The 26,813-nt window shown below is 48.1% G+C and overlaps 1 protein-coding gene across 2 annotated transcripts; it reads right to left on the reverse strand.

The window, feature by feature from the left end:
- Positions 1–13,035: 13,035 nt before the first annotated feature.
- Positions 13,036–26,568, reverse strand: LOC124479253 (ral guanine nucleotide dissociation stimulator-like 1). 2 transcript variants are annotated; one of them, XM_047037920.1, is made up of 17 exons: positions 26,138–26,568; positions 23,006–23,295; positions 21,678–21,722; positions 21,145–21,314; positions 20,684–20,841; positions 20,155–20,403; positions 19,766–19,869; positions 19,186–19,201; positions 17,996–18,067; positions 17,337–17,423; positions 17,022–17,054; positions 16,609–16,730; positions 16,352–16,441; positions 16,023–16,158; positions 14,699–15,046; positions 14,469–14,583; positions 13,036–13,997 (listed from the first exon to the last, which is right to left on the reverse strand). In XM_047037920.1, the coding sequence occupies exons 1-17, from the start codon at positions 26,159–26,161 to the stop codon at positions 13,861–13,863; spliced, it is 2,196 nt and encodes a 731-aa protein (XP_046893876.1). In that variant the 5' UTR covers positions 26,162–26,568; the 3' UTR covers positions 13,036–13,860. The 2 variants fall into 2 exon arrangements, with proteins under 2 accessions (XP_046893876.1, XP_046893875.1); XM_047037919.1 differs by having other exon boundaries at positions 19,186–19,270.
- Positions 26,569–26,813: the final 245 nt, after the last annotated feature.

Here is a 26,813-nt window from a genome sequence, read left to right on the forward strand (position 1 = left end):
TGTCATTACGAGGTCAGGTGTCCGAAAAAAGACCTCCCCTGTTTCCTCTACAGGGTCAGAGGTCACTGGAAAAGATCGACTCGACTGGCTTAGACGACCCACCTGTCCTCCCATGCTGCAGCTCAAACATTGAGGTCCAGACTAAATATAGATGCCGTGTCGTAGTGGTGTCAGGGTGCTTCCGGAGGGTCCTGGGTCTAGGGGTGCTGAGGTCTGGAGTTGGGTCTGACTGCTGGTGGTCTGATGGTGGCTGTAGTTCAGGGGCCGTATTCACGAAACATCTTAGGAGAAACTCTTCAAAATCATTTTAGGACTCCACATTTCTTTACTCTAAGAGTATTTCACAAAATGTTTTAGCGCTAAAACCAGCTCCTAAATCTGTGAAAATTCAGGGATGGTCAAGAGGACTCCGAAATCACGAAGACCAAATCACAAACAATCCAAAAATGTCTGTTGCTGGCAATTCGCCTTGGAACGTAAACATTTTTGAAACATTTTTGTGATAATGAGCTTTTGAAAAGGTATCGTCGGGTTATTATGATTGTAGTAGAGTTATCAAAGATGCAGTCACAACCCAGTAACACCGGAGATCAAGATTGACAACTTTACGGTACTTGGCCACAGGGAAAATGCAGCTCTGCAGCGCAGACAAACCTGGTATATCTCAGCCATTCGTTAGTAGAACACATAACATTGCATCAATATCCCCTCTGCAGACCCACATCGACAAATCATTTGGCTGCCTTTATGCATATTTGTTATTCGTTTACGAGATGCACATATTCTTGTTTAATAAGTGACACAACCCACAACTAAACATCTTTGCTTGATTATGCTTTGCATATCGTAGCATAATACCTCGTTCTACAATATTTCCATGATTAAATCATTGACAGAGCTCCATCCCCTATCAACCAATCCCTATGGGCATAGTTAGTAAGCTTGTTGACATCATCCATAGCAACAAGGTCAACCCAGCCCTTTGTCTTAGCGTAAATTCTCTCCCCATTTCTTCGTAAAAGTTGGTCTCAGCAGCTTTGTGAACATGTTTTAGGAGGAAACTCCTCGCTAACAACGTTGACTGCTAATAAGGAGTACTCTTAGCAGGATCAAATGTTTTGTGAATAAGGCCGCTTGTCTTTGCTCCACCTCTCTTCTATCCCTCCTCACACCTCCTGCCTCTCCTCGTCATTTTCTATTCCTCCCTCCATGTCAACATTCTCCATTTGTCGCCTCTCTGCTTCGCTCCTCATCCTCCTCCCCTCTGCATCCTATGACTACATGGACACGGTGTGCGGCACAGGAAAACAACCAGCCATTGAGTCAATGTGCAAATAAATGAAAAACCCTCATTCAGGAAACCCACTCCGGAGATGAGAGGGACTCATTACAAAAACAGCTTCGCTGCTCTCAATGAACATCTAGGCTTACTCAACAGCCATTAGCAGGCTGAATTTGGGCATAGGGAACGAGAGCAAATGAGTCAATGGAGGAAATGAAAAACCTGGTTGTGCACCAAGCCACTGACATGGGGAAGTTCTCAACCATAAGGTTTAACCGGGGTACAGGTTGGCTGAGGTTTGGCCCCGTGATGGCTACGCAGTCATCAGACGTCGACGTCCTCTGAAGAACCACCTTGAGCTTCTGGATCTTTCCAGACAGACTCTTTGAGTGACCACTGCCCAACTACCCTGTGTAGGACTAACTGCCCTAAATAGCACTGATACAGAACTCTGCTAATGTTCCAGTGGTGCAGAACTATGTATATAGGTAAGATTTCACTGACTGTTTATAAAAAACATTCTCACTGAACATTTGTATCAAGCTTACGCCCTGCACATGTCGGCATCACTCATCGCCTCTCTTGTTTGTTATTATATTCCAAATACTAATCCAGACACGAGGAGTCTGACAACAACCCGGTGGGCACCAGAGTTCTGCAAAACAATCTGACAAAGAGAAGAGGAACAAACCAGGTTAAAAGGGAGAAACCAACAGCAACAGGTGTAAATGATGAAAGTAACGAGGTCATGAGCAGCCACAGTGACAGACACACACACACACACACACACAGAGGGGGAGGGAGACTGATAAAGTGACAAGTATCCCAAGGTCATCGGCGTCTTCCATGAATGTTGTCAATGACATCCTAATAGATTCTTTCTTGTCCTTTTCAGGGAATGTGTTGCCACAGTCAGTACATCAAAAGAACATATGACCACACAGCATAATGGGGCCTATGTTACGTCTTGTGTTTGCGGAGGTAGGTATATGGGACACACCTTAGAGTCATTAATGATCTGCCCAAGGCTTTGTGTTGGTTTGGTAACAAGAGTGTCGTTCACAATAGCTGCCGTTGCAGACAGGGTGAATTCAGAGAAAACTGTTCTCCTGATCTCCTCCCTTAAAATCCCATACACAGATATGTATAGCCTACACACACACACACACACACATTTAAACACACACACACATATGGACACACACAACACACACACATATGGACACACACAAACACACTGGTTGCTTTCCGCGTTTCTGGGAAAGGATCAGGGAGTGTAGCATTTCTCTCTGGTGCCACGTGAGTTAAGTAGGGCAGTCAGCCAGAGGCAAGAGCACAAACACATGCTAACTCCATTACCTCATTCAGTAGATTACAGTCAACAGGCCCATCCATTTGTCTCGATACACTGGTTCTGTAGACCCGTGACCTCAGGTGGAATACGGGGTCCAGGGGCACCCTCTCCTGGGAGGTAGGCCTAAGGACATATCATCGATGTGATCAACGACCCTTAATTGATGTGATCAGAAAAACAGGTGTAACTCATATTCTTGATTGTGCTCGCTTAGTTTAAAAAGTCCCGTTTAGGTGAAGGAGGGGAGGGTGGAGCCGGAGAAATACTGGTGCAACGGCGGTTGAGGGACCACCGGAGAATTGTCCAATTATTTGTATTCCTTGTTGGGACGAATCGTCACACCATACTGCAGTGGTTCCCAACCCTGGTCCTCGGGCACCCCTGTCCTGCCTGTTTTAGATGTTTCCCTGCTCCAACACACCTGATTCGAATGAACGGGTCGTTATCCAGCTCTGCAAAAACCTGTTAACGACCATTCATTTGAATCTGGTGTGTTGGAGCAGGGAAACATCTCAAACATGCAGGACAGGGGTGCCCCGAGGACCAGGGGTGGGAACCACTGTCATACTGTGACTGTTCTCCCACACACTCTTACAGGTGTCTGGTTGACTGGGGTTGGGTCACTTTGCAGCCAGTGTCCCAATGAGGTCGTGAAAGGACCTCATTGGGACCACAGGGACAAAGCGTTTCCCCGCTCTGGTCACTTGTACAGCGTGTCGAAACGCGACGCGCCGAGGCGCTCGCGGACAGAATGACTGACAGGCTGAGAAACTGCCTCGCGGTAGCTGTTTACACCGCGAGAGACGGGGAGAGGGAGAGACCGATTGTCAAACGTGTCGACAGACAGCGGTATGCGCAGAAAAACACCACAGTAAAAGAAAAAAAAAAAGTGGACCTTGTCCCTGTTTAGTGGGGGTGCGGGAAGGGACAGGGGGGAGGTGTCTGTATACTGACACACTTACAGGAAAGGAGTCAGTTTACAAGCCGGGGCCTCCTCTCCCATTACTCCTCCCTCTCTCTTCTCTCATGCCTCCCCCCTCTAATGGGAGGGAGGGAGGGGTGTTTCCATGTGACAGGCTGCTCACATGCAGCCTGGGAGCAAAGTGTTACAGTAACACCATGGTGGGCGGGACTGGGGGACGAGGACGAGGGGGGGAGGAGGAGGTCAGGCGGTTACGTAAAGCTGCCGGGCCGAGGCCAGGAGAGGGAGCTGGATGGCGCCGTGGGGAGTCCCGCGGAGGGTGAGGGGGTGGGTGGGGGGGGGGGTGCGGCAGAGGAATGGGAGCGAGTTGCAGGGAGTGGGGGAAGCGACAGCTGTTGTTTACGGTCGGCGTTTCACAGTGTCCGAGCTGGGAGACTTACGCTGTGAGAAGTGTGCCGCCCACAGCACTGGCCCTCCCTGCCAGGCGGCCTGGGTAGGCGGCCTGGGTAGGCTGACTGGGTAGGCTGTCTGGGTAGACTGACTGGGTAGACTGACTGGGTAGGCTGACTGGGTAGGCGGCCTGGGCAGGCGGTCTGGATAGGCGGCCTGGGTGGGCGGCCTGGGTAGGCTGTCTGGGTAGGCTGACTGGGTAGGCTGACTGGGTAGGCGGCCTGGGTAGGCTGACTGGGTAGGCTGTCTGGGTAGACTGACTGGGTAGACTGACTGGGTAGGCTGACTGGGTAGGCGGCCTGGGCAGGCGGTCTGGATAGGCGGCCTGGGTAGGCGGCCTGGGTAGGCTGTCTGGGTAGGCTGACTGGGTAGGCTGACTGGGTAGGCGGCCTGGGTAAGCTGACTGGGTAGGCTGACTGGGTAGGCGGCCTGGGTAGGCTGCCTGGGTAGGCGGCCTTGGTAGGCGGCCTGGGTAGGCTGTCTGGGTAGGCTGACTGGGTAGGCGGCCTGGGTAGGCTGACTGGGTAGGCGGCCTGGGTAGGCTGCCTGGGTAGGCGGCCTGGGTAGGCGGCCTGGGCTGTCTGTGGATCCAGGTCAGATTGGGGTTGTGTTCGGGGGAGAAACAGTCAACCATCAACAGGCAGAAAACGAGCTACGGCCGGCCAGCATCTGCCTGAATCTCCAAGAGGATTTCACGCTTGAGGGAGAAGAGATAAGCTGGGATTTACGTCAGAGAGGGCATGAAGGTCATCGAACCTGTAGGACCAGGTTTTACTCATGGGTTGATAACAGAGACTACTGTGTAAACAATACTGCAGCTCATTTTCTATGTGACCCCAGTTCAACCACTGGTAAATACTAGGTAAAATAGCCAGACAGCTTTTGAAAGAGCATGGGAACCGCATTGTTTGCACTGTGGTGACAGAGTGACATGGTCATGTGTGTGTTTGCACACACACACACACGCACGCAATAATACGTGTGCAATGCATGTCTCTCCCCTGCTGTGAGGTAGACATACTGTCCTTCTAGTACGGAGAGAGAGAGAGAGAGAGAGAGAGAGAGAGAGAGAGAGAGAGAGTCTCACCGCTCCTCCATCTATCTATATCCCCTCTCTATCCCCCTGTGTCTCTCCCCCCTCTCTCTACACCTGTCTCTCTCCCCCCTCTCTAACCCCCCTCTTTCTCGCTCCCTCTCATCACTCCCTTTCTCTCTCCCTCTCTCCCCCTGTTTCTCTCTCCCCCCTCTCCTCCCCCTGCGTCTCTCCCCGTGTCTCCCCCCCTCTCCCCCTCTCTCTCCCCCTCTCTCACCCCGTGTCTCTCTCCCTCTCTCCCCCTGTTTCTCTCTCCCCCTGTTTCTCTCTCCCCCTCTCTCCCTGTGTCTCTCTCTCCCCTCTCTCCTCTCCCTCTCTCTCTCCATGTCTCTCTCGCCCAGAGAGAGAGAGAGAAAGAGAGAGAGAGAGTGTGTGTGTGTGTAACAGAGAGGGAGAGCGGCCAGCACGTGAAGGCAGAGTGTGTGTTGTCTGGGAGCCATGTGCTAGAGCCAAGCGTGTTGGTGTCAGAGAATTAGTCATACTCAAGTGGAGGAGGCTGTGCAGTTCAATTCACTCACTCACACACACACACACACACACACAGCTAACAGAAGAAGCAGGAGAGAATGGAAAACCCATTAGCAAAACCAGGCGAAAAGGACAACAACGAGAAATACATCCGGTCTGTTTTTCTCCTTTTCACTCTCGGCTCCTAAAATAGAGTAGCGCTAGCAGTGTTCTGCTCCTTCAACGAGGAGGGGAGGAGGAGCAGGGTGAGCAACAGGATGAGACACAGCAGGCCACTGGGGCAAAGTTCTCCCTGGCTGCTGGGGGCTGAACATGGAGCCCTGGAGGACATCAACCACCAGCCGAGGAACAACCGGGGAGAGTACCAGTGTCAAATAGTATTTGCAAATACAGGCTATCACCCGATGTAACACTTTCAATGTATTTGACAAGGGCCGCTGTTAGGATTTGCGTTTGCTGGCTAGTAAGGGTGTGATAAAAGAACGGTCTTATTTCCTGTTTTGCTACAGGTGTAAGCGGGACTATTCAGTTGCGAAGGCAAACATGAGGTTGGGTTGGGATGTTACTGGGCCATAACAGCAGTGGTAACAGGACCATAGCACCAATAACACTTAGAAACACTGCCTTTAATGACATGGTTGAGTTATAATGGTACCTGTGCCACACGTGGGGTTCCAGCATAAAAATGACAAAGATAAGAGGCTGAGAGGAAAAAAACACCCTTATCTCTGGTCTTTCCCGCTCGTAAGTCTTACTGACTAACTAGACTCTAATCATCTGTGTGTGGACTTGAGAAGTTTTGGGAACTGAGACGTGAAACCTCCACTGTAACGTGTGTGTGTTTGTGTGTATGTGTGTGAGAGCAGAATCCTCGTGTACATAAGTTAGTGTACAGTATATTTAAACCCCCAACCTCCTGCTTGAGAACAGGGAAGTAGGTGGTGTTCATGACCAGTGTCCTGAGCAGACAACTGTCAGCCACAAGCTGTGTGGCCTGGCTGGTTTATGATCCTCACAATGTCTACAGCAGGGGTGTCGAGCTCCGGTCCTCGAGGGCCGCTGTCCTGCATGTTTTAGATGTTTCCCTGATCCAGCTCACCTGATTCGAATGAATGGTCGTTATAACAACCCTTTTAATTGAATCAGGTGTGTTGGAGCAGGGAAACATCTAAAACATGCAGGACAGCGGCCCTCGAGGACCGGAGTTCGACACCCCTGGTCTACAGGCTCACACTTACCTCTAGAACGTTCCTCTGGTTCTAGGCCTCGCGCTCACCTCTAGAACCTTCCTTCGGTTCAAGGGCTCACACTGACCTCAAGAACCCTTCTCTCGTTCTAGGGCATACACTGACCTGTAGAACCCTTCTCTCATTCTAGGGCATACACTGACCTGTAGAACCTTCCTCCGTCCCGTAGTAGTAAAGTGGAGTCAGATGGCTGAGCGGTGAGGGAGTCGGGTTAGTAATCAGAAGGTTGCCGGATCGATTCCCCGCCGTGCCAAATGACGTTGTGTCCTTGGGCAAGGCACTTCACCCTACTTGCCTGGGGGGGAATGTCCCTGTACTTACTGTAAGTCGCTCTGGATAAGAGTGTCTGCTAAATGACTAAATGTAAATGTAATGTAAAGTGGGTTTAATGGGGCAGTGTCATCTTCCACAGAGGAAGGCCTCACCAGTATAAACACAACTGTGCACTGTTACAGAGAGATGCCTGTGGATGATGACTCCCTACAAGACCCTAATATGGTTACTTTCTGAGCTTCTCTCATGTGTGTGTGTGACACACAGAATACACACGGTAAGTAGTTCACATCCAAGGCGAGGCTGCAGAGGTCAGAGAGGTTGCGACGAAAAATGCCGCACAGCGTTGCCGCGACACGGCTGAACCCCAAACTGTCCTCCACGGAAACGCTTCAAGTGCATGATGGGAAATGAGAAAAGTGATATGGTCATATAAACGTTTCACATCAACGCAGAGCTATTCAAAGTGCTCAGAGCACTTAACGCTGTCAGCGGGACGCACGAACATCGTGTAAACAACCACGCAACATTGACGGCTCTGCGAGGGAACCTGGAACGGGCTTGGCTTCACCAACACGGTGCTCGGTTTCACTGAGGTCAAACGAGGCGGAGATAATTGATTCCATCCGTTGACATCCATCCGCCCGATCATCAATCTAGCTTAAAAACCCCAACGGACTAACTGTTCTCCTCACACGCGAGCATACCAATGAGCCTTTGTGGGCTGCTGTTCAACTGGCATGCAACCGCCTTCCTGAGATTGGCTGTGATTAGGATGCTTTAGCCACGGTTGAGAGGAACATTGATATACTAGATATGATGTGCGTAATATGCAGGTCACACACACACACACACGGCTCAAGGCTGCATACATAATACATGAGAGTGTGTAAGTGGAGAGGCGTCCGGTTTCTCCTCCAGAACTGCTGACCTGGCATCTGAGTTGTCTACTTCGACCGATCGCTCACAGGACACACACACCTCCACACACACACACTCACACATAAACATACAATACTGCTGTCCTGCATTGTGATATACTGACATTTATATAAACCACGGTCTACGTCACATAAGTGGGCTAGCAAGATGGTACCATTGTTGGGTCAAGGAAAATAGTAACAATAGTTTGATTAATAGTTGCTGAGATTCCTGACACGAGACAGTGGCTTTAAAAAATCAATAAACTCCAGCCAAACATATCGAAGTCTGGTTGGTTTTTGTCTACTACAGTCCAACACCTTGAACATATGTGTGTGTGAAAGGACGGATCAAATAAGCTTTTTTTTCCTTATTGTTTTTCCTTCCTTGAAAGAAATCGTGAATTGTAGAAATGACCCATCTATGTGTTCCAACTACCGAAAGAGAGGATTGAAGGTCTGAAATGACATTGAAACAAACTTCCTGTGATTTGTCCAGTAGGCATTTAGTGATGCGGGTGCATGTCCTTTCACTGCTGCTCTCGGAACACACACTTGGTCTGGGATTTGACTGCCTCTTGGTGGCGAAAAGCTGCAAATAGACTTCATAGGCCACAGCCTCTGATCAGACAACTGTGCAGTGACGCACATTTGGGTTTGATTCCGCTTAGTGGCAATACTTCGCATAACACTGACAACCCCAGGAAACATGGGGATTCAATGAAGAACTTTGCTAAAATACCACCCTCAACCTTCTCCTCATAAGCATTTCTTTTGAAATTTGAATGACACGGCTGAAATTTGGTAACGTGGTGTGACGGTTCTAGTTCTTCTAGAAGGTTCTAGAAGTTATAGGAGCCCCTAACCCTAATGAACATGAGTTCTCTGAAACCTTTCGCTTCGGAGCACGTGAAGGCAGAGAGTCAGTGTGTGTGGAGAAAGAAGCCTTGCCTGCAGGGGGCAGTCAAGTCCAGTCCAAGTTGAGCTCACAGGCAGAAGATGCAATAGGCCTACTCCAGTAAGTGTATACAATGTTTATTACACTAGGGAATCACAGCTCCTGGTTTGCACAGAATGATATACGTAAATGTAAAAAAAAGTAATGGTGCCTTTAAGTTTCTACTTGCAGTAGCAGTTTTGTAAATTGTTTGCACATCACACTTTACACTCCCACGGACCATGGGCTGAAACAGACCACTTGACTAAATCATATTTTCTTTGCCCCAATTACAAATCCTCACATATTTGTCACGTCATTTCTACATTTTAAATAACTTTTACTTGCAAATATTGATGAATATGTGAGGATCCCACAATTGACATATACGTGTAGTATTAGGATGTTGTATTTTTACCTGTCTCCCACTATCTTTAAGGTGACGTCCTTTGAAAGGCCAGTGATCTGATAGGACTGAGTATATGTGCTATAAGACATCATTTAACATGATTAGACATAATCTAAGCCTGTTCGTTAAGAGATGCTTGGAAAAGGAGCGAGTGAGGGTGAAGGGAAGGATGCTCATCCAGAGTATTCAAACAGGGCCTGCCTGGGTTTAATCTTAACCCTAACCCTCTGTACAACACAGACAGCTATACTCTATAGCTCTGAAGCCCGCATCACTGTCCAACGAAAAGGCCGACTTCACGACAACGTTGTGCAATCGATGACGCAGATAATGTATATGGGAAAAAAGAAAGAAATATGAACGAAAAGCATAATGGCTCTTCATTCATGGATCAGGTCGTGTGCATCAATTCATTATTCTGCTGATGAATCATCCTTTTTTTGTGATTCAATGTCCAGAGTCCAGACCTGGATGATGCAAACTCAAGAGTAGTATAGGAAAACCGAGGCAAAACATGAGGTGACGGATGTGACAAGTCCCAAGGCTTTTCAGAGTTATTACATTTAGTGTGTGGCAGAAAACGCACAAGTGCTTGTTCAACGCTTGGTTTGTTATAACAAAAGCCTGCGTCTGTCACAGACGCATCATGAAATGGCAAAGCGTTTTAGTGAAGACGTCAACCTCGACATGAATGCTGCTCGGCTTGCCAAGACCTTAAACATCTTCAGGCTGTCGCAGTCCCAGCCAGCTCTTATCCAGCCTCCTTGATCAGTTGTAGCATACAGAGAAGGGATGATATTTCACCTGAGAGAAGGTATAATATTTCAGATCTAGAGAGGAATGCAGCCCCGGTACGTCTGCCCTGTTTTTTAACGAGAGAATACAATGTCCATAACTACCTTGATGAGGTACGTGTCGAGCCTTCTTGCAGAATGATTTTAGATGAATTATGGCCATTCTTAATTTAAATAAGCTGATTTGGCATTTTGCAAATGCTATGAGGAAATACCTTACACGTGTATTCATTCTGTAGGAATGGAACACATCCCCTTCCAAGCAGGATGGATGAAACCACCCCTTTGACAGAAGTGTTGGGTGTGGCCCAGTCCCTGCAGTGACTGACAAGGCTCCGTTTCCTCTTCAACGTGGAGTGTCCCAAACCAATATCCACACACAGACATCGATGGAACGTGACACGTTCAGACTGACAAACTGCAATCAAGGAGGGTCTGCCCAACTGACAGCTGTAATTAGGAGAATGTTTTTTCAACTTTGTGGAGGCAATTCAGAAAAAAATCTCAGCTGACAGAGATGTCAGTGGAGATGACAGAGTAAGCACATTCATTTATGTAACTAAATTGACTGATTTATACCTAAAGTATATCCACTTCATATAGTCATCCTGTTAGCTAGTCGGCATTTACCTAGCCAAGAAAGTTTCTTGGCTAGGTAAATCTTCTTGAAGAAACCCCTTTGAAAGCAGAGATTCAATTTTATGCAAGCAGTCAGCACTAACCTGGCCATATTGATTGTAAAAGATAATTTGCTTTTAAATATATAGACATATATTTTTTTATGGCATTTAATTGTTCATTAACCAAACAAAATTTACTGATCCTAGTGTACCCGCTAGAGAAGCGTGTGCGAGGGATGACTAGAGGACCAATTACTCAAGACTGCCAGGTCCCAACACAAGCTCTTCTCCTGCCTGGCCCCCCAATGGTGGAACGAGCTCCCCACCTCCATCAGGGACACCGACTGTCTCCCCACCTTCAAGAAAAGGCTCAAGACACACTTGTTCCGGGAGTACAACGGCACTTAGGAATGCTTGGCTAGACCTGTTGCTAGTTTCCTCCAGGATCACAATGACTCTTATTGAGTGACTTGTTGCTCTTGTAGGTTAGTTATAACAAAGTTAAGTCTTGTACTCGCTGTGAAGGTACAGTCCTGCACTTTTTGTGGTTCATGTTGTTTTAATTTGCACTTTTTGTGGTTCATGTTGTTTTAATTTGTAAACTTGTATAACTACATGCTCTTATGGGTCTTCCCTTTTGGCACTTGTTTAGTTTTCCACAATGTATGCTTCATGTTTTGGCTGCTTGCAATGTTTGGGACTACCTCGTTGTTATGATCAGTGACCTATGCTCTTTTGTAAAGCTCTCTCTTGGAAGTCGCTTTGGATAAAAGCGTCTGCTAAATGCATAAATGTAAATGTAAATTACAGTGAAGGGGCTAGGACCAATCAGAGTGAAGGAGCTTGGATAAGTTCCCATGATGCCAGTGGACCTCCTGGCCGTGGAGGTAAATGAAAGACATTGTTGTTGAAAATGTTGAAATGCTGCTCCGAACAACGTCAACGGCGGCACTGCACTCCGTTGGATTATAAAAAAAGACACCTGGAAATGTCGAACTTTGCCGAGTGCACGGTTCTCCGGACAATCGTAGGAAACTAACGCAGACACACAAGCACACACACACACTAACAAACATGTAACCAAACAAACAGATTTCAAGCATCATTAGAGATATGTAGGCCTTTAGTTTTTACTATTTGTTTACATATTTTTGTTGTAAATTATTCATCATTATGCGATTAATGCAGACTATAAAAGCACTTATCTTTACTGAATCTATAGGTCATCTATAATAACACCATTATTATTGGAAACACTTGGTATAATTCAATATTTATATACAATTTATATTAATATATAATAAGAATAAGAATTTGATATTATTATATTATTTTGGTTAAATGAATGAAGAATGCAACAGAAACATTTTGGGGTCTAAAAATATAAATTTCTTGTCAGAGAGTTGGACTAGCAAATACTTTGTTGTTTTGTGAGTTAACTGATTTGAATTACTTAGCTCTCATTGGCCTGACAGGCCCTATTACCCGGATCATAAATAAAACCACATACATTTAAAAACTACATAAATGATGACCTCACTTCATTTCTATTACATTAGAATCAGTTTTGGTAAATTCAAGAAAACTCAGTGAAAGTTTGTTTGTGTTAAATTAATAGGTTCCACACTGTTGTACTGTACACATCTTGAACGTCATCGAGAACCATATATATAAATAACAATGCACAAAAATGTAAAAACATAATATTGAAACTAATCAACTGGCAACCAATCACTAATTACATTAACACTGAAATGCAGCACTCTACTGTAGTCCAATTGAAAAAAAGCACATGTGATTCTGGCCACCATTCTAATCCCTAGAAATGTGACAGTCACCAGTGTTCTCTTGGCTCAGTTCTCTACAGTCCTCTATTATCCATTTTTGCTACACCAGCGGTTTTGCCCCTCGGCCTGTCTACTAAGTGGATCTATGTAGCTGGAATGTCACCCAGCCTGTCAAGCCAGATACTCCTCTCTCTCTCTCTCCCCCGCACACGATCGCTATCGACCGCGGCGGCTGTTGATCGGGCAGCGGAACAGAACTAATGTGGCGAGAACATTCCCATCCACCTCTCAGGTGGCACGGCCTGCAGACCTGGGACCAGACCTGGGACCAGACCCGGGAACAGACCCAGGACCAGACCCGGGACCAGACCCAGGACCAGACCTAGGACCAGACCTGGGACCAGACCTGGGACCAGACCCGGGAACAGACCCAGGACCAGACCTGGGACCAGACCTAGGACCAGACCTGGGACCAGACCCAGGCCCAGACCCAGACCTGGGACCAGACCCAGGCCCAGACCTAGGACCAGACCTGGGACCAGACCCGGGACCAGACCTGGTGGCTGGTTGTCTTGTGTGAGCAGAGGTCTTTGTGTCTGTCCACCTGTCTGTCTGTCTGTCTGTCTGTCTGTCTGTCTGTCTGTCTGTCTGTCTGTCTGTCTGTGTGTGGCTCCTGTCGCACCATTAAAATAAACCGTGTCCTTCACTCTGAGTCTGGCCTCTGTCCCTTTCCAGAGCCCAAGGTTAGGACCAGTAAGGTATGTTCTCCTCCCAGTTGGGAAACTGTCAGTCAAATGCTCTCAATGTTCATTTAGAAGCCTGGCACTGGTCATTCAACCTTGCTCCACTGGCAAACTTAGGGGCTTGATGAAAGAGGAGACAAAAATGGGAAACAAACCGTGTGTGGTGTGTGTTTGTGTGTTTGTGTGTGTCTAAAAGTAATCCAATATCCTGCTGCTTGTCGATGTCATGTGACTCATGTTCCAGTGCTGCCAGACGCCCTGAGGGGGAAGTCCAACACTTCCAATGGAATGCGGTGTTCTAGTCTCGTTTCCAGGGGTGTCGGGAGTCACGTAGACTAGTCTCCACCAATCATGCAAGAAGGTTCTGTTCAAGGGATGTGACAGCTGCAGTCATCACATACATTCTTCAGAAAGTGCCATCTTCTCGCCCTCTTCCTCTGCAGTTCTCAAGGGCTCACTCATTCTACCGTTCAGGACACGCAAATTCGAAAATGTCAAGTCTCTCGCTGTCCTGCGTTGCTTCGGCTCACGTTGCACGACCACTCCTCGCCACAGGGGGCGCTACTTTGTGTAGCGACCCAGACTTGAGGTGGCGCGCAGGGGCTTCTTCTTGCCTTGACACTGGCGCAGGACGAAGTCGTAGTTGGCTGAGGTTGACATGGCATAGAACACGTTGGCCTTTTCCGGGATGAGCAGCTCTGGAGAAGAGAGCAGGAGAGGATATGAAAGTGGAAGCACACACGATCAGTGGAAAGGAATATCTTCAACAACATCACTCATCCAGAACAGAACACTGCCATGTTTACTACCGCATTGGTTTGAGCATTTAAGCAAAGATTAAATCAATGCACTGCATTTTGTAGGCAATGCATCGTTGTGCTGGGAAAAAGCTCTCTACTCAAGCATACACACGTTTTAAAAGGATCTATATTAATGGTTAAGATGTTCATTATATCCACCTTTCACCTGCTGACAGGGTAAAGATAGAGGGATTTGTATCAGGCCAGCTGAACCCTTCTAACAAACTCCCTAGACGTCCGTTTTTAAGATATGTCGCAATTTGTGGCCATCATCCAAGAATGTCTTGAAGGATAGGCCTTTTGAGTCACTGACACGGGTGTGCGTGAGACTTCCTGCAGCGCCAGTCAGGTGTTCCAGGCCCGCCTCACCTCTCTCTCCTGAGATGATCTGAGTGAGACTGAAGTCCCGACTGCTCATGTGCTCCAGGTGGTGCTTCTCCAGGGCTCTCTGGATCACCTGGGGCGTTTTGTCCTGACTGGTCAGCTGGAACACACACAAACACACAAGAGCCATTAAGCATGGACGAACGACTCGATGCAGGACTGTCCAGTAGAACTCGATGCAGGACCATTATAGTAGAACTCGATGCAGGTCTCACCAGGATGCTCTTGTACATGTTGCCATTGTCGCTGCCACAGTCCACACTCAGCCTGATGATGCACGAATCGGCCACCTGCCGATTGTAGAGGGGCAGGGAGGTCATGGAGATAGAGCGCTTGTGGTGGGAGGCCAGGGTGGGCTTGGCCCTGGGGGCGGCAGCAGGGGCCGGGGCAGGGGCTGGGGCAGGGGAGCAGAAGGGGGCCGGGGTGGAGAGATCCGGCTGGGAGCTGGAGGAGGAGCTGAAGGGGATGGGGGAGTCCAGGGAGGAGGAGGGGAAGGGGATGGGGGAGTCCAGGGAGGAGGAGGGGAAGGCCTCGGCCACATTATGGCAGGAGCTGGACAGAGACTGGGATGAGGGAGGAAGGGGGGGAGGGGAGAGGGGAGAGAGAGAGGGCAAAGAGAGAGAGGGTCGGAGAGACAGACACACAGGGAGAGGGGGGGGGGGGGGGGGGGGGAGAGCACATCAATAAGGGCCATTAGGAACAGTGAATCTGTCCCACTTAGTGTAATGAGTTACCCAGTGTGAAGTATTGATATTCACACCACAGGGGAACGAGAACAATATTGAGCCATGCTTCAGCAGAGGAGCAGCAGTCACTGAACACACACACTCAGCCTCAAGGACCTGCTCCATTCACATTCCTGCGCTCAAGGACACGAGTTTCGATGGGATGTTGATGTGGGCATGGGCGACGAATGGGGCACGTTACGTAAACATCTCGAGAGAAACACGCCTCTTTTTGATACACTCCTTAGTTTGGCTTCAAAGTCTGTTTGGCTGCTGCCTGGGTGGACTGTCTGTGTGCTCCGTGACCGAGGCGTGATTAATCCCGAACATGGGACGGCGTGGGGCTGAAAGAGCCGACAGTGTTAACAAACTCTGAGGGAGAGAAAGCTCGACAAACACACAGATGGACAATGGAAAAACAGAAAGAGAAATATAGGTGGGGAGAGAGAGAGAGAGAGAGAGAGAGAGAGAGAGAGAGAGAGAGAGAGAGAGAGAGAGAGAGAGAGAGAGAGAGAGAGAAAGAGAGGTGGGAGAGAGAGAGAGAGGTGGGAGAGAGAGAGAGATAAAGAAACAAAGAGAGAGGGAGAGAGGGAGAGAGAGAGAGAGAGAGAGAGAGAGAGAGAGAGAGGTGGGAGAGAGAGAGAGAGAGATAAAGAAACAAAGAGAGAGGGAGAGAGGGAGAGAGAGAGAGAGAGAGAGAGAGAGAGAGAGAGAGAGAGAGAGAGAGAAAGAAACAAAAAGAGAGAGAGAGAAAGAGACAAAGGGAGAGAGAAACAAGCACATGTTCGAGCAGATGGTCAAATTCTCTATTTACCAGCAGTCCCATTGAGGAGGCTGGCTGGGAGGGGCACAGGTCCTCCATCTCATCCATCCCACTGGATCCCGATGAGGACACGCTGATCTGGTCTGCATGGGTCTTCCTACCGGATTTTTCCGTCACCGTCAGGAACCTATGGCACGCGCCGCAGAGATGTGACCCAACTGCCACTGTATATACACAAGCTCAGAACTGTCCCAATATGTGGTGGTTGCCGTTGCTAACTATTTGTTCTATCGTGTATCGTCTCAGTACGTCTTTCGAGTCAAGCACATTGTTGTGTGTGAAGGTGGACCCCAGTAGCAGCCCAGGGAGCGGGGACTCACGCGGAGAGCTTCTTGGAGAGAGTGCGGTGGCTCCACGGTGTCTGGGAGCACAGGTCCACGGGAGGCTCCAGCCCTCGGGACAACTCATAGCTGGGTTAAAACACACACACAGTTGGACACGCATATCCACACATACGAGGTCATAGATCCGTGTTTGTGCGCGTTCATATATGTGTTCAGTCGTGTGAAGCCCGTTCAGACAGTGTCTGGTGGCAACAGCGGCTACGGGGCAGGGCAGTGTGGTGGAGGTCCCTCACCTCTCCTGGTCGGAGAGGAGTTTCTCCTCCTGCAGCCAGGCTGCGATCCTGGGGTGGTGGGGGAGGTTGTACTGGGAGCAAGACCCCTGGAGCACACGGATCTGGGAGAGAATTTCAAACTCCTGCAGAGAAGGAGGGAGAGCAGGAGAGAGAGAAGGAGAGAAAGAGAAGAGGGGGTTCGAGAGATACACAGAAAGAGAGAGAAAGAATGATAGACTTAGACAGCAAGGGCAGAAGCCATAAGGGAACCGGCGCACAAACGTCCCTGGACACCCAGGTGGGACTGCCCCCTGCGCACTCGGCCCGTACGCGGCTCTGCTAGCGACAGGCGGAGAATGTACCCTCCATGTCGTGTGCACGGCAAACACACCGACAGACTGAAAAGTGTGAGACGGGAGAGAGGACCAACTTACCCTCCTCCGTTTTTCAAAGTTGATGAGTCCGCCCTGTCAAGAGAAGAGCACGTGGTGAGACACGTCTGATTGACTACGCTACCCGTTTCAATGTAGCTTTCGATGACATTCTGCCATTGCTTTTAGGAGCGTTGCCTCTGAACAGACAGAATTCGGAGAGTTGAACCGTGATCGTGTTTTTAGCTTCAAATAAGACGTTCTGCTGGTCTGGACCATGGTATTGGAACTGGCCTTTGGAATTCGAATTCCACGTCTCTTGAGGAGGACCACTGGGTTCTAGTTTCACGGTGTGTCAGGTGAAGCGCTCCTGCTCACCTCGACGCTGTCGGCCAGCGCCGTGTCCAGCATGGTGAGGACAGTCAGGTAGGTGCCGAGGTAGGGGACCACTCCACTGGACGTACTCTAGAAACACACACGGTAAACAGACAATGTCAGTGACATTTTCTAGTTAGAGAAAGTCTATAGAAAGCACCCAAAGGATTGACCTGAGCTATCATTACAGTCCTCCGAGACCGGGGATTTGGTGCCACTTGACACTTGGTTGCAGCGTCACGTGCTAAAGATACTGTAGGGTTCATCAACGCGTCAGCCATCATGCCACCACAGAACAATGGGGCTATTCAAAGGAAAGTGGCTGTATTTAATATCCCATGTTTGTAAACATTCCCAACTGTGCTGGGGGAATTCGGCACTGAACGCATGTGAAACCGGCGTCGAGAAATCCATCTTCCTTCCCTCTGTCCTCCATGACAGAGAGATTACAAGAAACCCTCAATGGTTTTGCCGACAGATTCAAAAGACTTGCTGGCATCCGTCAGGGTTCTTTTACTGCTACATCGCAAACTACCAGGCCAGAGTGAGTCTACAAACTATGGGGATCCAGTATACAGTATGCCCTGTCTACTACGGATACAGTATGTCCATATGGACACAGTAGGCCTCTTACTCAGGCCTCACCATGAAGTATCTCTTACCATCTGTCTGGGCATGGGGCAGCGCTTGGATATCTTGGGAGAAATGTTATCCACGACAGGCAACAGGCCATCCTACAGAGGGGTCAGAGAGGAGCTATATTGAGTCTCAGTTTAGGGGCCCACATGTTTCATAGTCAGCCTGTCAATCTCCAACAGCCTGTTACCATAGCTCACTGCCCCAGTTCTGTCAGCCAGGCACACACACACAGGAACTCAGGAACTCATAAAGGAGTGAAAGAGTAAGCGAGGGTGGTTGACTTCAGCTGTGGAAAAGGTCGAGCTGAAGTGAAGCTCTTGCTTATTGTATGCACTCTCTCACCACCCGGTTTCATTCTGTTAAAGGCTGACGGGGTTAATGTGTAATCTATATTCAGTAGAGTTGGGTCACAACCAACTGTGATTCCATACCATACATATATATTAATATATATTACATACATACATATATATAATAATAATAAATATTATGATAAGAAGAAGACATATATAATAATAATAATAACAACAATCATATATATATTATATACATGCACAACATCATGTTGTATTATACATTTGGTGACAGATTGCAAAACTTAGCTATAAACCCCTTGGCCAACAATGACCAGTCAAAGTGTGTGACAATGACAAGTCGGTTTTAAGCAAAGAACATCGAGTTAAAAACATTGTTCAGCACAAGTACATGTGATGGTATTGACTCTGCTAAAACATTTGGAGCAAGCAACACCTGAGACTGATTTACTCAAATAGAACACTAGACTCGAGAGTGGGATGGATAGACTGGGTCAAAAGTGTGACATGTTCCAGCATTTCCATGGAAACCAGTTGTGATCCATGTTTAGTTGACAACATAATGTACTTAAGGGTGATTGTGTGAAAGTGAGAATAGCCAAGTGTTGACTTAACTCCTTTCACTTGACTTTATTAGACCCGAGGCCAAACTGACGTGAATGCAGAGCCGGAACACTCTTTACATGTGTGCTTTGGAACAGTAGATCAACATAAAGTCAACGGTTAGCGAACACTGAAACATTAACTGAAGACAGGATTCGTTTTGAAGGAGTTGCGAAACGTATCAGAGTGGAAAGGTTTGGAAATGTAAACCCAAAAAATGGTTTACTAAACATCTCCCCCGTCTCCCTTCCAAGTTGTGTAATCCTTGTGTCGTCCGGTCTCTCTTCCAGGCTCACCTCTTGAAGGATCTCTCTGTTGGTCAGGACACAGTTCTCATCAGGGAAGGTCTCCCACAGGTTGTCAAAGGTGGAGATGCTCTCTCTGAAGAGGAACAGGACAAATAACCCATCATTACATCACTCAACTCAAGTACAGACCTCATGGGGATTTATGAGAATATGGTCCAATTATCCTCGGTAAGTTAGTAACCTTGAGTTGGGCCCGATGTCAGAGAAAATAACAAAGGTCCTCTCAGGGTCCCTCCCCTGCTGTCTGAGGCTTATAATCCCAGTGATAAGGGGTCATAGCTCTTGTTAAAGAGGGATGGTGAATACATAACTACATTACTAAATCACTGGCTCTTTACCTGCCTGAGTTTAGCTAAACCCAGTTAACGGAAAGTCCACAGTGACTACTGGTATATTTCCAATGAAACAAGTCCCGGAAAGTATCTCTAATAAGTTGTCAAATCAATAATTGGTGATAAAACGGGGTTATTATCGTATTTATATTTGATGGGATTTGACCCCATGACCTTGTGTATCGGGACCTAAACTACAGGACCGCTTATTTCGGAGTCATCTCCCACACTCGTACCTGCTGACAGCTGCCCAGGTCTTCCCGAGTCTGTAGACGGCGTTGGACTGCAAGGCTGACAGGATGGCCTTTAGTGAGGAGAAGTTCTTCAGCTGTCGACACTCCTTCGGGAGGAAAACAGTAACAGGCTGAAACTCTGATAGCAGTAAAATTCATTGCAAACACACCGAAGTGAGTCTTTGGGACTTTACAGAAGCAATTTGGGTTCCAAAGAGAAGTGCTTCGTCTCCAGAACATCCAAAAAGATGTAAATGAAAATGGTCTCAAAAAGGAACGTCATATAATCCAAGTATCGAGCCTCAAAGCAGCTTCTGTACAGTACACACCGCTACGTCCAGCCAGAGAGGCCTAAACCCAGTCCCCGCGCAGACCTGCGTCCGCATCCTCACCTGCGCGACCCTGATCCACTTCTCGATCACCCGGGCCCTCTGGGCGGGGCCGGACGCCGCCCGGCGTGGGCAGGCGGGGCTGCCGGAGGAGCAGGCGGACGGGCAGAGCAGGGAGGTGATGACCCGGTTGGTGACGGCGTTGAACTGGGAGATGGTGGCGCTGATGGTGGGAGAGAGGTTCTCCTTCTTGTCCCTCTGAGACCAGACGCAGCCCAGACACTGGTAGGGCAGCACGCGCACAAACAGCTCCTGGAGAGAAGGGAGGTGGAGAGGTATGATAAGTGCTAAATGCTAAGGGATTAGGGATTAGCAAAGGGTCAAAATGCCGGTCTGGTTTATGTCTAGATCTCATATCAATCCTATTATGTGTAGATGGCATAAAGATGTGATAATAAGGTAAGCTGCCTTATATCCAACAAGGACCGGGTAAGTAGGATCTATGACGTCTATCAAGTCCGTTGATTACATCGAGCGTTTATGGACTTTTCAATGTTTGAATACGAAACTATTTCTCTTGACTGCCACCTACCGAGTCCATTCGGGTGAGCTGTTCTGCGATGCCCGTGACTGAGAAGTCCATGATGTCACTCTGATAAAGAGCGCTGTCGCAATCAGGACCTTCCTCGCCAGATTCCTCCTCTTCCTGTTCCAACTCTCCCTGGGCTGCACCCCTGTCAGCCTCTGTTTCTACGGAGACAGAAGACAAGGAAATCAGAAGGGAAATACCAGATCAACCACCCGTGACAGTTAAGGCCAGTCATGGTAAGACCTGTGTTACATTACATAAGCCTTGTTTAGTGGAGTTATGGTCCCGTCAAACAACAAGTAATCTTTCAGTGTGATCAGAGACAGGATCTACAGTCATGCAAGCGCAATAGAATAATTGTATTTATGGAAAAAACATTTTGAGGATTCTTATTTCACTCAAAGCTCTGACGATTCGAGCGTAGATTCGACGGAAAGAGGGCTAGCGTTGACTGGAGGCTGTACCGTTTCGCTGCAGTGTCCTGAGCAAAGCCTCAGCCCTGAGGGCCAGGGAGGAGAAGCCAGGCTGGGGCCTCAGGTGCTCCAACAGCAGCCTGAGGGAGGAGTGCTCGGGGGGGTCCCGGAAGTCCTCCTTGTAGTCCTCCAGCCAGGTCTGGATCAGAGTCTTCAGGGGGCTGGAGAGACAGAGAGGAGAACAGTGTATACCAGTGTTACCATTTCATAACCGGTCTAGATATAGCAGGGGTAGATTTATGGGCAACACTTTAGATCCAGGTTCTTGCTTGTAATAAGTGACAGTTAATAGGTAAAAAGGCTTTATTAAGTTAGCAAATTGTATTAACACTTCTGAAATCGAATGAGCATTTCATAAGGGCCTTATCTATTAACTGATGCTAATCATGCACCTGGAGCTAAAGTGTCACCGATTTACGATAGAACTTTTGTTTTGGAAACAACAACATAGTGTGATTAAACCAGTTGATTTAATCTATAAAGTAAATGAGATTATGGGAAATGGAGTTTACTAGCTAACACACCTCATGTGGCATTCACTGTTGTCCAGGTCTGAGGCAGCGTTTGGTCTGTGGGATCAAACATAGACACAGGAGGAGTCAGACACTGCAACACTGGGAGCGCTCACTCACATTCTTTAGACGACTGGCCTTTTTTTAACAAGCAAATTAAACAAAGTCACAAAACTTATTATTTTGCAAAGGAATGAAAAATGCACGACTGACAATGATGATGATAATAATAATAATAACACAAATAAGGATAATAGTGGTCACAATAATAATAATGGGTAACATTATAATAATAGGAATTTTACTGCAGATCCAGAGATTGCCTGTTCGAATCCCCCCTACACGTCGCATTGGATAAACCTCAAATCATAATGGTTAAGAGGAGGAAAAAATGGAGTGGCAAATATTTGAGATATTGCCTGTAATCTGTTGTCATACGATCACATCCTCCTGAAGACTTGAGGAGTGTTGTCTTGGTAGAGATCATGCACTATGGCTGCTGCATTTGTCCCCCTGAAAGTGACCTCACCTCTCATCCCAGCCCCCCTCTGAGGCCATGTCAAACTGTTCTTATTGACGGCAGGCAAGGTCATGGCCACCGTCTAGGTACTGATTATCAGCACATCAAAGATGCAGCAGAGATTACAGGTCTGTCGTAGAAACAGTGGACATTCCTCAGTGACTTTGCATGAACAGCGTGAGGCGTTGGAAGACAAAAAATATCGTCAAATTATCTGCAGAGGAAGTCTGCTCTGTCATCTGGGTCTAACGCAACCTTCGGACGGCTAAATATGCCTAAATGCTATTTTGTTGACGTGGATACCAGGAATGTGTGTTGACGGAGGCGCCGTGTCTCAAAGGCGCCTAAGAACAAAGGATGAAGATGAGAAGACTAGAAACACAATGCTAGCCACCCCGTGTCTCGCTATTGTTCAAAGGGAGAGATGGAAGAGAAGCATTCAGACAGAGAGCGAGCCTGAAGCTGAGAGACAGAGATCATGTAAATGTTGAATTTGAATGTGCGCTAGCGTCAACAATGCCAAGGGCCATCGTATTAGAACACATTGTGTGTCTAGAGCACTAAGCATACTAACTAACTAGATTAGGAAATTCGATTATTTTTATGCAGTGAAGGGAAACATTTCAAGGTTAAGGGGATTTGGTTATGCAACCCTGGCCATTTTTATCATGGCATCCTTTGCATCGTAAGCTACCTACTGTTCGTATTATTCCTATCTGTGAATTCTGGGAAATGTTGACTGATGCGCAAGAGTGTGTGCCTGTGTGTGTGTGTGTGTGTGTGTGTGTGTGTGTGGGGTGGGGGGGAGCCTGCAGCCTACCTCTGAAACAGCAGCTCTATGAGTGCCTTGGTACTGGTGAAGGTTCTGTACGTGGACAGGAAGATTCTGCCGTAGTCTGGTTCTGGGCAGCACGGGTCCTGCAGGTGGCAAATCAGCCGGTTCAGAGTGGCTGCTTTCAGCCGACGGACCTTGCAGGTCCGGTACTGGACGTAGGCCTGGCTGGGCTGGGCCTCAGTGGGGTTGAGGGACGAAGGGACGGGCTCTCGACGCAGGGTGATCCCATACACCACTCCGTCCTCGCACTCCTCGCCCCACTCCTGCACGGGGTTCTGGGTAACAGGAAGCAGATGAAGAGGGGAGGGGGTGAGACCCGCACGCCGACATGTTCACGAAGCACTCGAAAAACGGGAGAAAAACTGCTTTCTAAGGACCCGGGTCTAGATGCAGATCTGGCAACACTGGTGTTTGGGAAAACAACACTGGAGGTGATGATGTGTACAAGTTCATCAGCATCAAAACTGCTTGGTGGCTCCACCGGCACGCAATGGTGCGACAAGCCCCCCATCGCCCCCATCCCCTGGCAGCATGGAGGCGCTACTGGGCTCTGAAGGTAATAACAGTAGCGCAACCACTACCCTGACAGGACAGACCATAATAGGCAGGTGATGGACCAGAAGCCCATGTTTAGGGTCTGTGACTGTAAGCTTGAGCGCTTAGATTTTAGATTTCGATTTTAGTCATTTAGAAGACGCTCTTATCCAGAGCGACTTACAATAAGTACAGGGACATTCCCCCCGAGGCAAGTAGGGTGAAGTGCCTTGCCCAAGGACACAACGTCATTTGGCACAGCCGGGAATCGAACCAACAACCTTCTGATTAATAGCACGACTCCCTAACCGCTCAGCCATTTGACCCCCAGCGGGACATGTGAGGACAACTTTGCGGTCAGCACGACTGAGTCAACATCATTTGACAGTAGGCTGATATGACAGCACACAGACCAGGGGTCACACCTCATCCCTAGCAGGTTGCCAGGGGGACGGGATGGTCGAGGCATCTCGATCATGGGTTGGAATAGTATTTCCTGTTGTAGTTTCCACAGGTGCGGGGAAAGGAAATGAAGAAGGATTTGGGTTCTCAAGCCGGATCACACGGTTTCGTCTCCAGGGTTGATGAGAGGCAATGTGCTCATTAGCTACCGAACTCAATACAATCATCGACCCTCTCGCTATTTAACAGAGAGTGACTCATGCAGAGGTACATTTTCATTAGAACAGCCATGAAAAGAGCCGCCCTTCTTCATGGAGATGAAAGCTTGGCGGGACAAAGGGACGGCACCTGTGTTGCTGAGGCAAAGACGAAGCGCAACCCCTGTGGGGACACGCAAACAACCTCCATAAATCTGCCTCCGTCCTCGAGTCGCTGTTCTTGCCGTGAAATCCCGCCCGTTGCGCCTTCTCCATGCACTCTCTTCTCGCACTCTCTCCGTATTCAAGCCCTCCACCTCTTCACCTTCATCTACTCAATCCCCCCCCCCCCCCACACACACACACACACACTTCCACCCTCCGGCCCCGTCTCCCCCCTCTTTCCTCCACCACAAACCCAAAACGCACCTCCCATCCGCCCACCTCTTCCTTCCATGGCCATGCGTGTTTGTGTGTGTGCATGCATGTACAGCATTCAGGCAACCGAGCGAGCGTGTGTTCTGTACACAGAGCGCGTGTGAGCGGGTGTGTTCTGTAGCCAGTGTGTGTGTGTGTGCGTGTGTGTGTGCCTGTTCTAGCCTGTGTGTGTCCTCCTTCCTGACCTCTCCATTCCCAGAACTGTGTAGTTCTCATGACTTGATCTCATCTACATCATTCCCATCACAGGAATGGCGTTTCCCACACTGTACATAACACAATGGATAATTGACAAGTGTATACTGTCAACTAAAGCACAGTTCCTAGAAATGAAATGTGTCTGTTCAATTCTCTGTTGTGTTCTGGTCTGTTTCAAGTTTCAAGTTTTTTTTTTATTGTCAGGTGCACAGAACAACACAAGGTCAGACTGGGCACTGAAATTCTTGGGAAAAGACAACAGGATGCTCAACCGCAGTTCCTCTTCCAAAACATGTCTCCGGCAACACCAGGACCGGCGACACGGATTGCATGCATTTGCAAACCACGCAAAGAAGACCACAACAAATGCAAAGTTCGTGGGCAACAGGAAACAACTGGGCTCGGATGAGAGAACTCGAGGGCGCTTCGCCGAGCCGTCTAGTCACGCATACCATCAGGACCTCTGCAACCTTGGAGTCCCTGGCAGGGTTGAGACATCACCGAGCAGTGGCCTTCGAACCACCTCTGCTACAGGTACTGAGGCACCTCGGGGGCACCTTGGGCACATGACAACCGCCGTTGCCAGGCTGGGGAGTAAAGGGGAGGGTTGCCGTGGATTCTTGGCTCCGCCTGTGCGTCACAGCCTGATAATGATACACCTGACAAAGTACACGAGTCAACAGTCACACTTGTTGTCTACACTGCTGAAGCAGGAACGGTGGACCGTTCTGCAGACCAGTGGCCCACACCGCTGTCCTTAATGCAATAGGCCAGGCCTAGAATTGGCCTGGGACCACACAAGCCTGTTTTATGGCTTTCATCTGGAACGTTTCCCATTTGTTTGGGTCTGATTGAATGAGTAGACCTTGAGACTGTGAGATGGCCTGTTTGTCCCCAGATACCAGGTACTAACAACAGTCTCTCTGACAAGAGACAGATTATACACTGGTACAGTTCACCGGTGCATAGATGTGCATGCTGTGTAGGCCTGCTGAGCTTACATGTATTTAGTCTATGATGAAGCAATTGTTATTCTATGTATTTGTGGCATGCATGTTCCACACAGCCATATGAGAACCATTCTCTCAAAGATTTAAAGGACGACAGGTGTGTGGGGTTGGGGAGGGGGGGGGGACAAATTGCATTCTACTTTAGGGAGACATTATGTTTCATGTTCTATTCCCGACGCTAATGCAACGTAGGATTTATGTGATCGTGTTGTCTGGAATTGACTATACTTCGACTACAATCATTATACAGTTACATTCAAAATGAAAACCTATGACAGGAAATGTGAAATTCAACATAACATTTGAAAACATTGATGAAATTAAGAAATCTCGCTTACCATAGTTATCTCCCATTTCCCCATCTCGTCTGATCGTTTATGGAGTGACAGTTTCCATCTTGATAGATACTGGATCAACTAAAAATATCACGCATCCGACTCACGAATGACGCTAGGGCTGCATAATTAATACGAGTATTTCCAAATTCACTCGTTCAAACTACATCAATACGTGTAATAAAAATAAAACTTTTTTTTAAGCCTGCAACTTCTTAGTCACATATCACGTTCTTCACTGTGGGTAGCGCTCGGTTAGAGAGGGGCGGTATGACATTTGTTCAAGACGATACAAATTAACTCGCTACCTAAAAAGATCTGAGTCGGGTATGGCAGGTAAAAGTCCTCTGATCCTCGCGACAAAGTTAACCTGACAAGCGCAAAACTTGACAGCCTCACCTGAAAGTAGCTCTTTTTAGAGTGGGTGGTGTCGGTGGGAGTAGTTTGCTTCTGTGAGCAGAAGGGGGTGTGACTTTAACACTGCTCTCTGTGATAGGGCAGAGATTCATGTCCTTCGACAGTTTTTGAATCGCATGTTAAACACTGGGAAACTGAACAAATTATCCACTATACATTTATAGTCAATATTTTAATGCATTATACATGGTCTGAATATGGACGTGGCAAAGAGAAAACGTACAGTTTTCCAGGAATTAACACACAATGAGAGTAAGACAGA

The sequence above is a fragment of the Hypomesus transpacificus genome, chromosome 17, assembly GCF_021917145.1.
Source record: "Hypomesus transpacificus isolate Combined female chromosome 17, fHypTra1, whole genome shotgun sequence".
Lineage (NCBI taxonomy): Eukaryota > Metazoa > Chordata > Actinopteri > Osmeriformes > Osmeridae > Hypomesus > Hypomesus transpacificus.

What these genes read in the sequence shown, in the direction of transcription:
- LOC124479253 (XM_047037919.1), bottom strand. Translation starts at nt 26,161, where the DNA reads ATGGGGAAATGGGAGATAACTATG. An exon ending in GGAAATGGGAGATAACTATG is followed by an intron (nt 23,296 to 26,137) that starts GTAAGCGAGATT and finishes CCTGTTACCCAG; the next exon opens with AACCCCGTGCAGGAGTGGGG. An exon ending in AGCTCACCCGAATGGACTCG is followed by an intron (nt 20,404 to 20,683) that starts GTAGGTGGCAGT and finishes CCTTCTCTCCAG; the next exon opens with GAGCTGTTTGTGCGCGTGCT.